General features: G+C 34.9%; 1 protein-coding gene across 1 annotated transcript; it reads right to left on the reverse strand.

Moving 5' to 3' along the window:
* Positions 1-901: 901 nt before the first annotated feature.
* On the reverse strand, positions 902-5,786 carry LOC107801585 (uncharacterized). The gene is made up of 6 exons (XM_016624965.2): positions 5,669-5,786; positions 5,139-5,210; positions 3,420-3,491; positions 2,782-2,948; positions 2,487-2,598; positions 902-1,491 (listed from the first exon to the last, which is right to left on the reverse strand). Exons 2-6 carry the CDS (start codon positions 5,175-5,177, stop codon positions 1,264-1,266), a joined length of 618 nt encoding a protein of 205 aa, XP_016480451.1. The 5' UTR covers positions 5,178-5,210; positions 5,669-5,786; the 3' UTR covers positions 902-1,263.
* Positions 5,787-13,834: the final 8,048 nt, after the last annotated feature.

Below are 13,834 nucleotides of genomic sequence, written 5' to 3' on the forward strand. Positions count from 1 at the left end.
CTAGAATATTTCAGGTTGCTGAATTATGGAAAGTTTTTGTTTTAATTTTTTGGAGATGTAAATTGAGGCAAATGTGAATTTATAGGTCTGATAATCATAAAAAGAAAGCAACCAAGATAAAAGCCTTTATTAGTAGTTTAAATATTTAATGAAGGTATTTTTTTAGTCTATTATATATATTTACTTCGCATTTAATCACATGGGATGAAACGACTCTCTCAAAGAGACCGTGAAGCAAGATTCAGAATTTTACATTATACAGAACAATAGCTCAACGATAAAGTTGTGACTTTTTTTAAAAATCTGCCACTAAATGTTGTTACATATCTGTATAATAAAATTGAGAATTCTACGGTAATAGCTCACCAATAGAGCAACTTTAGTAGCGTTGAGCGTTCTACACGCTCCAATATTTTTAAATGTATTTCTTGAAATTGGAAGTGGAGGTCGAGCATTAGGGTTGTAGGCTAGGGGTAGTCGAGCGTTTTTCCTCTTTGTACCGGATAGTCTGATAAAATTGTCTAGGACTGCTAGCAGCTTATGTTGTGTTCACACCATATTTTTGTTTTGCATTGTATTGTGTTATTGCCCTTCCACTTATTTGTTGTCTCTTACGATATTGATATTATTTTCTGGTTTCTTTTGTTGTTACGGATCTATTCTTTTGTTCTTTTCTGATATTATTGCCTCCTCTATTGAGCCGAGGGTCTCCCGAAAACAGCCTCTCTACCCTTCCGGGGTAGGGGTAAGGTCTGCGTACACTCTACCTTCCGGGGATAGCGGTAGTGGAATTTTACTGGGTTGTGGGTTACGTTGTAGTTGTAGTACTTGAAATTGGAACAATCTGCTCTGCAACAAACAGTTTTCTACTATATAGAAATCACATTAAGAAGCATCAACATAAGTTTAAGACTATCCATCTTTGAAAAACAAGAATTGTCAGTATTGACTACACATTATCAGTTCACACCTTTCTACTAACTAGTAGTTCTACATAAGAGAGCATACTGGCTAGAGCTCAAGAGAAAGAGCTTATTGGTGCATCCATCATGTGGCAATAATGAGCTCAAGTGTATATTTCTGTCCTAAATATAACATCAAAGTAATGAAAAATACACGCATCCCATTAAGCAGAAAAACAAATTCCAAGCTCAAAATATGGTACTAGAAAATCCTCAATCGTCTGAGTAGCCATGCCAAGATCGCGTTATGGCTGGCAAATAGAGGTCAAACTCAAAGTCATGTGAGAAAGTATATTATGTTTCATGCTTTTACTGCTTCTTCTTCCACCTCCTTGTTCTTTTTTCTTTTACTTGTGTTGTTTGTACCCTGTTGCTGCTGCTCAGCCTTCTTTTGAGCTCGAATCATGGCTCTCCTTGTACGAGGGCGCAGCTCCCGAACTTGTCTAGGAGGCATCACATACGGCTCTAGAGGTCTGTCACTAAAAGGGTGCTCATCGCCAGCAAAAATCCTCAATTTCCGGTCTCTATCCTGCATAACAAACAAAGTATTTACATAAAAATAGAAACAATTGACAGAAGTTAACTTATCACTAACCATTTGGTAACTTTAAAGATGGACAGTTTAATTGTACCATCATGGTTGCTATTTAAGGAGAAAGGGCATAGGACATTTTAGAATTATTTCTAGGAGGAAGTACTTTTTTGTATGTTCCTCTTATGCTGCTTGGAAGGGCTAAAAGGGAAGCAAGAGGGATTTACCTTTCCCTTCCCACCCACTTTTATGGGGTGAAGGTGCCCAACCATAATGAAATTTGAGTGCTTACATCATAGGATGAAAACAATTATAGCAAAATTTTAGCAAGTCAAATCAACCATTAAGTACTTCATCAAGGCCTGCAGCAGGGGAATTTTAGAATTCAAGTAAAATATGCATACGACAATCTAATATATCCTACAAAAACACTTATCGAAAGATCCTACGACATTGGGCTATGACTTAGGAGTTGCACATTATTAATGCATGGCATTATCTAAAGAGAATATACTGAAGTATAGATAACTTTTGCAATTATTTCTTTCTTTTGCAGGTATAGTTATCTGATAACTAACAGCTAGCTCAGTGATGATTTCTCACACAATTATTGCTAACTTTTTTTATAGGTACATTATCCTTTAACTAAGAGCCAAGTGGTTTTTTATCACTTCTAGTCTAGTCAGGTAAAATTATATCTCCAGATAGCCATTTAAAAAAAGAAAATCCATTATATTTCTACAGATAGTGCGTTGAGAATATAACGACAACTCAGAAGTGAAGCCCAAAGTAAAGAGTCCATCACACTTTCTTGTTGCTGTAATATATGAAGACATACACTTCAACATATTTATGGTGCAAACTTTTCCTCTCATGATAGGCCTTTGCAGGGAATACCCAAATCCAAAAGTGTTAATAAGCAATCTGACAGTTGTCCAGGAACTTATTGGATTTTAAAAAAATACTAAACAGATCATAATAACGTCACTTACATCACGCAGCTTATTTCTTGGTAACATACGCAGGACAGCTTTGCGAATAACTTCTGTTGGATCCTTAGCCATCTGGTCTTTCAGACTCCTCTCTTTTAGGTGGCCTATGTAACTATAGAGGTATTCAAGAAATAGATATTATGAACACTAATAAAACTGTAGATAGATCCCTCCATATTATACTTTTACGATTTATTCAGCCTTTTGCCTTTGCCTTTACTTCTACCATAATCATGAAACACCAATTTTACAAACAAGTCAACATGGCATGAGTAATAACGTCAAAAATACTTACCCAGTGTGCCACCTATAGAACTTATCAGTGAGTTTTCTCCCGGTGACACAGACATCCTTTGCATTGAGCACAATGCACATATCTCCTTCCTCACGGTTAGGTGTGTACGTCGGTTTATCTTTGCCTTGAACCACGGTAGATATCTGTGATGCCAGCCTTCCCAGGACCTATATATAAGGAGTTTGCTATTAGTAGATTGAAGAATGGCCGACATTGGTGCTTCAAGAGAGAAGGCAAAACTAGCATGTGCAGTCTTAGCAAAGACCACTAAAAGAATATCATCTTAATGCTTAATATTGAATCAAGGAAGATGGTTAGCAGGAAAAGAAAATAAAAACAAGAAAAAAGCCTCAACTGACAACCAGTATACTAAATTACTAATGTAGAGCAGTATGACAAACCATGGAACTTCATTATCAGAATAGTGAGCATTCAACTTATCACATTTTATATACACTCATCCCTTGTACTGCAGCATAAATCCCCTCTTAACACTCCCCACAGTAGAGGAACCCAAGAGTCAAAAGGAAATTGATGTTTGCATGTCATTCCTTATTAATCTATAACAAACTTTTCACTGAGATGCTTATTTCCTTTTTCTTATTTGTTTCGACATTCAAAATTGAGGGCATTCCAACCTGGCCTTTGGCATCAAACACTCTCCATCGTAGACCTTCCAGATTGATACGTCTTATACCAGCAAGAGCTTTCTGCAGCATCATAAAAATAATTGTTAACAGTCATGAAGTACAAGCAGAAGAAAATATCTTAAGCAGCACAATGTGTCCAAAAGAAAAATTAGATCATGACATCAGGTGAAACTTTTTGAAATATCAACTGTGGAACATTTTAGCAGAACATATGAGTAATGGGCCTAAACATCCAACCACTATGGCACTATGTTATCCCAAAGATGATTTTTCGCTGCCGAACATTGATTTGCTTGTGGACAAGACTATTGTGAAAGTATGCCTACCACTCTTTTCCACAACAACAACAATTGTGCCTCAGTACCAAAACAAGTTGGCCTACTACTATTTTCTAACGATTAGAAACTCTAGGCATCGGCTTCCTCGAGGTAGATTTCAGGAGCTTGACAAATTTATCAACCTTAAACAGAAATTAAGAGCTTCACAAAGTTCTGAAAACACAGCGGATAAAATCTCAAAACGGCTATTCACTAGCGGACCTTCCTAACCCTTTTTTGCAAAGTGGAAAAGGGAATGTTAACTTTCAAGCATATTGCGACAACACTTCCCATAATGTCAAAGTAATCATTTATTCAAGTCTACGCAGGATATCAGCCTGAACAAAGTTATCCTTAGCATGGTGTCCTTGACTGGCCAAAAACTTAGAACACTTATTTCTTTTCCTGAAAGCATGTTTGAGTGTGGACTAACCTGGCTTCCGCATCATCAACTTCATACTGCGATGACGAATTGGACACCCCCCCCCCAAAAAAAATCCTTCTTTTTCCTTCCCCATTGTGTTTTGGCTTATTGTCGTCAGCAGTTTAAGAGTAATGTAAAATTGCCGGCTAGCCACCATGATACAATTTCTATAAAAAAAGGAGGTGGGGGGGATTATAGAATCTCACGACATAACAGCCACTACCAATGTTGTACAGGACATATTAACTTGGTGACTCAAAATCTGTTCCAAAGTTTAAAAGCATGTGAACTTAGCTCAAGCTAAGGTCTAGACTTCAATCTGTCTTTAATTAGATAGAGTTTGTCTTAAGGGTATGCTTCTTATTTTCACGAGCACTTAGTTTCTTATTTTTGAGGGAATAAACTTAATATCATATAGAAACACGCCCAGAAGTAGAGCAATTTAAGCAACTTCGTATAAATTTGAGGTTTTAGAGACTACATTTATATCAAATGCGAACCTTTTGGTATAATATGCAAAAAGTAACCACTCACGAATAAAGACAGTAGACAGCTTATCATGATGGAGTGGTAGCATACTCAAGGAGTAAATCTCAACAGATTGTGAAGAATGCATAAACGCTAAAAATGTGATTTCCAACCCCAAAAACCTTCTCTTTTTCATTTTTCTTTAGTTCTCGTAGATCCAGCCTAGAAACAGCTTCAACCAAAAAGAAAGGAAAAATTGAAGATAATGTAGCATGAATATATACAGAAAGTAAAAGATAATATTTTATTTTTACTTAATTTTAGAAAATAAAAATAGGGTCTCTGCTTGAATTTAATCCATACATTTTGTATATGCACAAATATCTCTAAACACTATAATGCAATACTGAAAACTGCTATATATGACATATCAAAAAAACGCACTATAATAAAAAATGATAAAAAGCAATAGAATAAGCAAGTAAAAAATGAGCTTGCCTTAATATTGCCACTAAAAGGCTGTCCCACGGCTGCCATTTCCACTCCCAAGACTCAGTTATTCTTCCCACACTACAAAATAAACCACTTTCACATTGTCAAAAAAAAAAGATTAACTGAAAATAGACATTTCACAGATTTTCATCTAATGAATTCTTGAATTAAGAAAATAAAACGAAAGGAAAAAGAAGGGCTAAACTTCATAAGGATCAGAAGTTCATACTCTGCAATATAATCCCAGAATCCAAAAAAAATCCCTTTAAACAAGTAAAAGAAAAGGTCCAAAAAACACAAATTTTACATAAAACACCTTCACATTGTTAATAAAATTCACTGAAAATAGACATTTCACAGCTTTTCATATCTGAATGCCTGAATTTAAAAAATAAAATAACAAATTAGAAAATGAAGTATTACGAAGACAATCTGAAAAAAAAAAGGTTTTGCTTTAGAAGGATCACCAGTTCATACTCTTCTATGGAAATACAATTTCTACAAAAACCAAATGAAAATGGAGGAAAATATTTCACCTTAGAGCTACTTCAAAAGGAGTTAGTTAGGGTTTAGCTTGGAAAAAGGTTTTGGTAGTAACTGGAGAAAGAGCTTCGCTGAGAGAGACTGAGGGGGACTCTGGAGTAGGAAAAGAATGTTTGGGCCTTCGATATTTTGGGCTGACTATATGCTGGAGCCCAATTTGCTTTTTTGGTTTATTGTCGGAATTAACCCAAATAGCCGCTCACCTAACCGCTTAAACTAAAAATAATAAAAATAGTACGGGCTAGCTAGTTTTTGGACTGGTAATCAAAAAATCATCATCGCTTGCAAAATTATTAATAAATATCCATTGTTTTGCTGAAACACGAAAAGTTCCAGCATAATATGCGGGATTATAGAGCGCCTGCGTATAAACTTCCAGTTTATTATGTTGGAAGTCCGGCACACGAAAAGTTCCAACATAATATATTGTATTATGGAACTCGTGCATATAAATTTTTCGCATATTATGTTGAAACTCAGCACATTAAAAAATTTCAGCACATTATACTTGAAGCCCGTATGTAAAAAATTCGAACTTCAACATATTATGCTGGAATATTTCCGGATTGTTAAGGGTAATTTTATTTATAGTTTATTTTTACATAAAAATGGCTAAATTTCGATTACTTTTGAAATTGTGGCTATTTTTCAATTATAGTTGTAAATCTGGCTATTTTTTACTTTTCCCCCTAAAAATAGTTGATAGAGGTGTAATATATGGGTAATTTATGTATTATATATGTATAATGTATAATCAATGTATAAAGTATGTATATAACTATAAAACGTAAACAATGAATATGGATGTTTATTCGTATGAAGATCCTTTTAATGTCCCGCTATCTTAAAAAATTAATTAAAATAGCCACGCATCCATCCGCTTAAGTTAAAAATAGCCGACAAATGTATAACATGTGTATAATTTATTTATAATATATATATAATTAACGTACAATCTATATATATTGGCTAAAAAATAAACAATAAATCTGGCCGATTATTTGTATAAATATCTCGCCATTCTATTGTGAGCACCTAATTTTTGACGATATTTGAATTTTTATCACCTTTTACTATATAAATATTTTAAGAAATTTAATATATATTTTTTAGCTTTGTTATATTTTTTATATATATAGGGTAAAAATTAATAATAATTTAAAAGGTCAATTATTACTATTAATATTATCTTTATCTTTATCTTTATTTTAAAATAAAATAAATTAAAAAATTAAAAAAATTAAATTTTCGGATGGGAATTAAAAAAAAGGAAACGTAGAAGTATGGAATTAAAAAATAAAAGTAAAAGTAGGTGGAAATTGTTTAATAAAAAAGTAAAAGAAAGTGAAAAATTAAAAAATAAAAAGTAAAAGAATGTGAAAATTTAAAAAATGAAAAGTAAAAGAAAGTTGGAATTAAAAAATAAAAGTAAAGGTAGGTAAAAATTAAAAAGAAAAAAGTAAAAGAAAATGGAAATTAAAAAAAGAAAAGTAGAATAAGTGGAAAATAAAAAAAAGAAAAGTAAAAAAAGTGAAAATTTAAATATAATAAAAGTAAAAAGTGGAAAATTAAAAAATAAAAGTAAAGGAAAGTGGTGAATTTATTTTTTAAAATAAAGAAGAAAAATAAAAAGTTGAAATTATTTTTAATTAAAAAATAATAAAATAATTAAAATAAATCTGAAAAAAAAATTACGAAAATTTTTCTATAAATAGAAGAGAAAATGTGAGGAGAATGGAGGAGAAAAAAAGAGGAGAAAAAAAAGAGGGGAGAGATTTGAGAGAAATGTTTTTGCTTCTTCTACGCTAAGTAAATTTCTATTCGTGTCATTCTTTTTTCGTCTTTTTTTTTGAAAAAAACAGCAACTTCACCACCTAAAAACACCCCTTAGAACAGCCCTTTTAATACCACAAACTACCATCCAAACCCAGTCGAAACAGTGAGGTTTTTAGTTGAGGTTGTCGGTGAGTTTCGATGCTCCGTTTGAGGTCTTGCGTTCGGTCTGAATGTGCTTAAGATTCAAAGTTGTAAAACCGTAAGGTTTCAGATTCAACTTTTGAGGTCCACTTCTTATCTTGTTTTGATTAATGATATGAGTTGTTTTTCTTTCTTTTGGTGTTCTTTGGTGTTCATTTATATCTTGAATGAATAAAATTATTCTCTGTTAAGCATGCTGCCAAATTTTGAGCTTCCTCTTTGTATATTTATCTTAGTTCATTAGCATGTTCTCTTAAAAAAAGATTCATCCATAAATGGTTTAATGAAATTTGCTAATTGATAAGTGAGTTGTGATTGTTCATAAATAAAAAAAAAATTTATTGAAATGGAAGCTCGGGCAAGGTTATGTCTCTGTTTGGTTATTTAGTCATTCGTGTGTTAATAAATGTGCTTTAGTAGTTCCATTTTTATTTTAAATTAAGTTGTCAATTATCTAAAGTATATAGTTAAGTTGTTAAACAAGTTTAACTAGAATTAGGTCACTGGTGAGGATCCAATTTTTGGGCCTAGACACGTGGGTCGTTGAAGGAAGTGGGGTTGTGAGGTTAGTATAAGCTAATGAAGAAAGTTATTTTATCTTTTGGCCAAAACTTGAAATCTGCTAGGCCCATTAATCTCATACAATGGCTCCCTTTTGTAGTCATTTTTCCTTAATTTATCTATTTCATGCTTTTCTACAATGACATACTCTTATGGCTTTACAAATCTCAAATTAGTTTAAGACAAATAATTCATGAACATCGTAACTTGCTTTAGGCACGATTAATAAATTATCGCGACTATGAGTACGGTTCTAATTGCATAGTCACAATACGTAAACCCCAATTCGAGTACGTGTTTCACGCGACTTGACCATAACTTCAAATAATAATAATAAACATGTTGTAAATCGCGGGTGCATTTCACGTTGCACGGTTTACAATGTGTACCAAACGACAAGTGTATGACATCGTAACTTGTTCAAGAAATAACTTCATAAATACTAAAAAGCGGTTTAAATACATAATTAAAAGCGGTCAAAGGTAAAATGCATAATAGGTTTAAAACAGGTAATAAATCAGATAATTAAAAAGTAAAAAAAAAAACCCAGATAATTAGGCCAAGTATTAATTGTTTAGCGACTGTGCTAAAATCACGAAATTCGGGAGTGCCTCACACCTTCTCCCGAGTTAACAAAATTCTTTACCCAGTTTTCTGTATTCGCGGACCATAAATAGAGTCAATTTCCTCGATTTGGGATTGTAAAATAAACCGGTGACTTGGGACACCATAATAATTATTCCAAATGGCGATTCTGAATTAAATAAATAATCTCATTTCGAACAATGTCACTTTAATTGAAAAAACTCTCCTATCCCTCGGAAAAAAGAAGGTGTGACATATGTGTGATAAATGAGGCCCATATAAACAAAGCTAAAGAGTAGTATCTGGATTAATTGGAGATAAAGACACTTTTAAGGGGTCGTTCGGTTGGGAAACAAGTTATCCTGTGGTTAATAATTCCGAGATTAGTTATTCCATGATTGTTATCTCACCCTCTCATAGCGATAAAAATAACATTACAATCCTGCAATAATTAATTATGGGATTAGTTATACCGCAATTTTATTCAAATAAAACGTAGGATAAACTCATCTCAAATTTAATCTCAAAATTAATTATCCTTATTCCTCGTACCAAACGAGCCCCAAGGCTACTGTTTAAAACACAGCCTGCAATACATTGAAGAAGTTGCAACTTAAAAGGTATATACGTGCTTCTTTTATTTGTTTTCGCTTCTTCTTCTTTGCACATAGAAGAAAGAAAGTGAATGCACATATAATGCTTCAATCCCAAATTTAACTCCTTTGAGCTACGTTAACTCCCGTTCAAACCTCCAATAAGTCTAGGGATGGTAATGGGGCGGTTGCAGATTGGGTTTGGCTCAACCTGCAAAAAATTCAACCCGTATCGCCCCGCACCGCATAGTATTTTTCAGTATTTTCAAACCGCCCCGCCTCCCTCTGCATCAACCCGCCCCCGCATAATATGTTTTCCTCTTTTTTTCTACTTTGTTATTCGCATATTCATAAGTTTAAATGTAAATAGATACTTAATTTAATTTTTTTTTTTTGTTGGTACATAGTATCTAATATCAATTATTGTGTGTTCTTGTATACTGTTCATCCATTTTCAAGCTATCTTTTGAAGAAGAAAAAATTAAACTACCTAAACTCCAAACTCTTGATATTAAAGTAGAAAAAAGATCCGGTAAAAGTAAAATGAAAAGTACCCCTACCATTTCCCCAATTAAAAAAGAAAAGAAATCTGGTATCAACGGTCCATTTTCAGGCATTTTTTTTGTAGTGCTGACCAACTAATATTTATCTGGTATCACTAAAGTTGTGTACTTAAATTTAAAACAAAATCAAGTAGCAGTTACTTTAAATTTTACAAATGAGTAGTGCCAAAAGGAATGAATAACTGAGTGAATAAGGGAGAGGTTGAAATTTAGTAATTGATTCTTCTGGTTGTAATTTCTGTTATTTTAATCCAAATTTTGCTTGGTATATTAAACTTTATCAATCTATAAAAAAAATATTATATTAAAGTCACGCCCAAGCGAATCCTCAAATTCAAAAGCATTAAGATGAACCAATGACATCACACTTTGTATTTCATCACAAACCCGCAACCCGCAGCAGCTTAATCCACAAAACCGCAACAACTTCATCCACAAACCTGCAACCTGCCCCGCCCCACGATGAATTTTAAAAAGAATTATTTTAACCTGTCCCGTCCCGCATAAATATAAACTTGTCCCGCCCCGCCCCGCACCGCACCATCATATTGCCATTCCTACCAATAACTAAAAAATATTATGCATAGCCATATATAGTTACTTAGCGTGAAAGATATGGTGATAATGTTGCTAGAACTTCATGTTTCAATTACTAATGGCCGTGACCAATTTCATGAAGATATTGTAGACATATAAAATTTATTGGGTCTAATCCATACAAAATTTGAATTAAATTCAATTACGTTAAATAATTAATTTGGGCTTTACATGTTAAATTAGTCCATTTTATTATTTTCGAGCCCAATGTTCATTTCATCTTAAGGCCCAAACTCATATCATGTGTCAAGTGATATGGCATATCTAGTCAAACTGCAAGCCAAAAAGATGACGCCGCGTGTTAAATGATGTGGCAATCCAAGTCAAAAGGCAAGAACCAACCACATATCGCCAAATGACTAAAATGACATGGGGCAATCAGAATCAAGCAAGAGAGTTCATATGTAACTAGATTGTCCATCCTATACAACTATAAATAGAGGGTTACATAACTCTCTGAGGACATTCGGAATTGGGGACGAACACTCCGCAATTGGTGAAGACATCCACTAACAGAGAGATCAATCATCAAGTGCATAGTTCATCAACAAAGGAGTGATCAACGGAGTTCTTCCCGGAGATCAACCTGTAACAACAAAGTGTTGCTCGACGTTCTTGGCGATTAAATACATCACAAGGAGGTTTGCATCGTCCTACATTCGAGAAAGACGCTTCTCAAGCCCTCGAATCACGGAGAATTTTAGAGAGGAGAATCAAGGGATAAATAGAATTGTACTCACAAATACTTATCAATAAAATCTCTTTTTCTTCATATTATTTTTGTTGTAGTTTATTTTCCAGACCACGAAAATTTGTTGCGAACAAATTTTGGCACGCCCGGTGGGACTCATTCTGCCCTTCATCTCTCCTTCTTGCAAGTTGAAAACTACAAACTTCAGATCTACTGCTGCAATGGCCTTCCGCAGGTATGATGTTTCATGCAAAGATACTACTGCTGCAGCATCCGCTCAGCTCAAACATGTTGACTCAATCACTCGAAGCAAATTCAAAGTTAGTGGCTTGGATGGATCTGAATACTTCGCCTCCTTGGAGATGGCCAAGAAGAGCAGATCTCACATGACGTCTGCAACCACAATCTTTGAGAGCAACACCACATTCTCGCTATTTGACGAACTTTCTCAAACAACCTCCAACCTTGGTGAACTTGAGGATCTGGTGGATTCTCCGATTTCAACGAAAGTCAATGCCTTAATGACTGACGCAACTAACGTGGACGAAAGGTTTGCCATGATGGAACAAACTATAGAAGTCTTGAAGAAATCTGTTGAAGACAAAGACCTTCAAATTGCTTAACACATGAACAAACTGGAGGCCTATGCACCTGGAGAGTCAAGCCACGTCCCTCCTCGTTCACCTGTCTTCACCTCGCAAAAAACGGTTGTTGAGGAATTGCTTGCCAAGTTCAGCATTTAGATGGAACAACAATCCACTTCGGTTGCGGCGTTATTTATCCAACAATTGCAAGACATGATAACAAATAATATTTGTAATGACTCGGCCGGTTGTTTTGAGAGTAATAGCCCCGATCCACTATTAACTACTTTCCCCATATCTATTTTCTACTATTATGACTTGCCGGGAAGTTTCGTTTTGGTTTTTGGAGTATTTTGGGACACTTAGTCCCTAAATGGGAGCTTAAGTCTTAGAATTTGGACCGTAGTTAGAATAGTGTGAAGAAAGCTCCAGAATGAAATTTCGCCAGCTCCGTTGGGTGATTTTGGACTTAGGGGCGTGTCCGGATTGTGTTTTGGAGGTCCGCAGCTCAATTAGGCTTGAAATGGCGAAAGTCGAATTTTTGGAGTTTTGGACTAGTAGTGGAATTTTTGATATCGGGGTCGGATTTCGATTCCGAAAATTGAAGTAGGTCCGTAATGTTGATTTTTGACTTGTGTACAAAATTTAGGGTCAATCGGATGTGATTTGGTTGGTTTCGGCATCGGTTGTCGAATTTGAAAGTTTCAAGTTCTTTAAGTTTGAATCGGAGGATGATTCTTGATTTTAGCATTGTTTGATATGATTTGAGGGCTCGGCTAAGTTCGTATGTGTTTTAGGATTGGTTGGTATGTTTGGTTGAGGTCTCGGGGGACTCGGATGAGTTTCGGGGTGAGTTTTGAGCGAGTACGGGCTTTTTGGCACTCTAATATTGTTCTGGGGTCTTTGGAAATGCGGACCGCATATTTTGGGAGTGCTGAGGCAAAAGGGAAGTGCGAACCTCAGGGGAATTGTGCGAAACGCACAATTTTGTGTGCGGCCGTACTTCAGTCCGCAGAGGAGTGTGCGGGCCGCATAATTTTGTGTGCGGCCGCACTCAGGAACTCTCAGATTCGTTGGTCCGTCTTCGGAAGCTTATATATTTTGATCTACGAGGAATTTTGAGATGATTCAAAAATAAAAGTTGTAGCCTTTCGTGTCTAGTTTCCAGAAATATAGGAAAGACATCATTTGGACATCTGTAGAGAAAGTTTTGGCCAAAATACTAAAGCCTGGCAGTGTAGTCACCAAGAGTGCGGCCGCACAACTTTTGTGCGACCGCAGAAGCTGGGATGTGCGGCCGCACATTGGGAGTTCAGAGGATGTACTATATATCCGATATTTAGGTTATTATTTTATTTTTGGACTTTGGGAGCTCGGGTTGAGATGATTTTTCATGTTTTTTTCAAAAAAAATATCGGAGTAAGTGATTCTAACTCGGATTTGGTTAATATACATGAATATATCACTGATTTTATCATTTAATTAGTACTTTGAGATGGAGTTTTGGAAAACATTGTTGAAACTTCATAAACCACAAATTAAGGATTTGAAGGTCGAGTTGTGATCGGAATTGGCTAATTTTGGTATGGTTGGATTCGTGAGTGAATGTGTGTTCGTATTTTGTGATACCCGATTCCGAGATGTGTGCCCGGGTTGACTTTTTAGGGAGAATTTCAGATTTTTGTTAAATTATTAATTTTATTAATTATATGAGTCTATTATGGTTGTATTCATGATATGCAATTGTGTTTGGCTAGATTTGGGGCATTCGGAGTCGGATAATCTAGGAAAGGGCATTCTTACGGATTGTTTGAGCTTGGTTTAAGGTAAGTGGCTTTCCTAACCTTGTTGGGGGGGGGGGGGAATCCCCTTATGATTTGGAACTATTTTGATATATGAGCGATGTGTACGTGAGGTGACGAGTACGTACACGGGCTAATTGTGTAAAACCCCGATTTTTCTACTAAGTAATAACCTAATTTATTTCTTATTTGAGTTTCATCAGCAT

Source organism: Nicotiana tabacum, chromosome 14 (genome assembly GCF_000715075.1).
Source record: "Nicotiana tabacum cultivar K326 chromosome 14, ASM71507v2, whole genome shotgun sequence".
NCBI lineage: Eukaryota > Viridiplantae > Streptophyta > Magnoliopsida > Solanales > Solanaceae > Nicotiana > Nicotiana tabacum.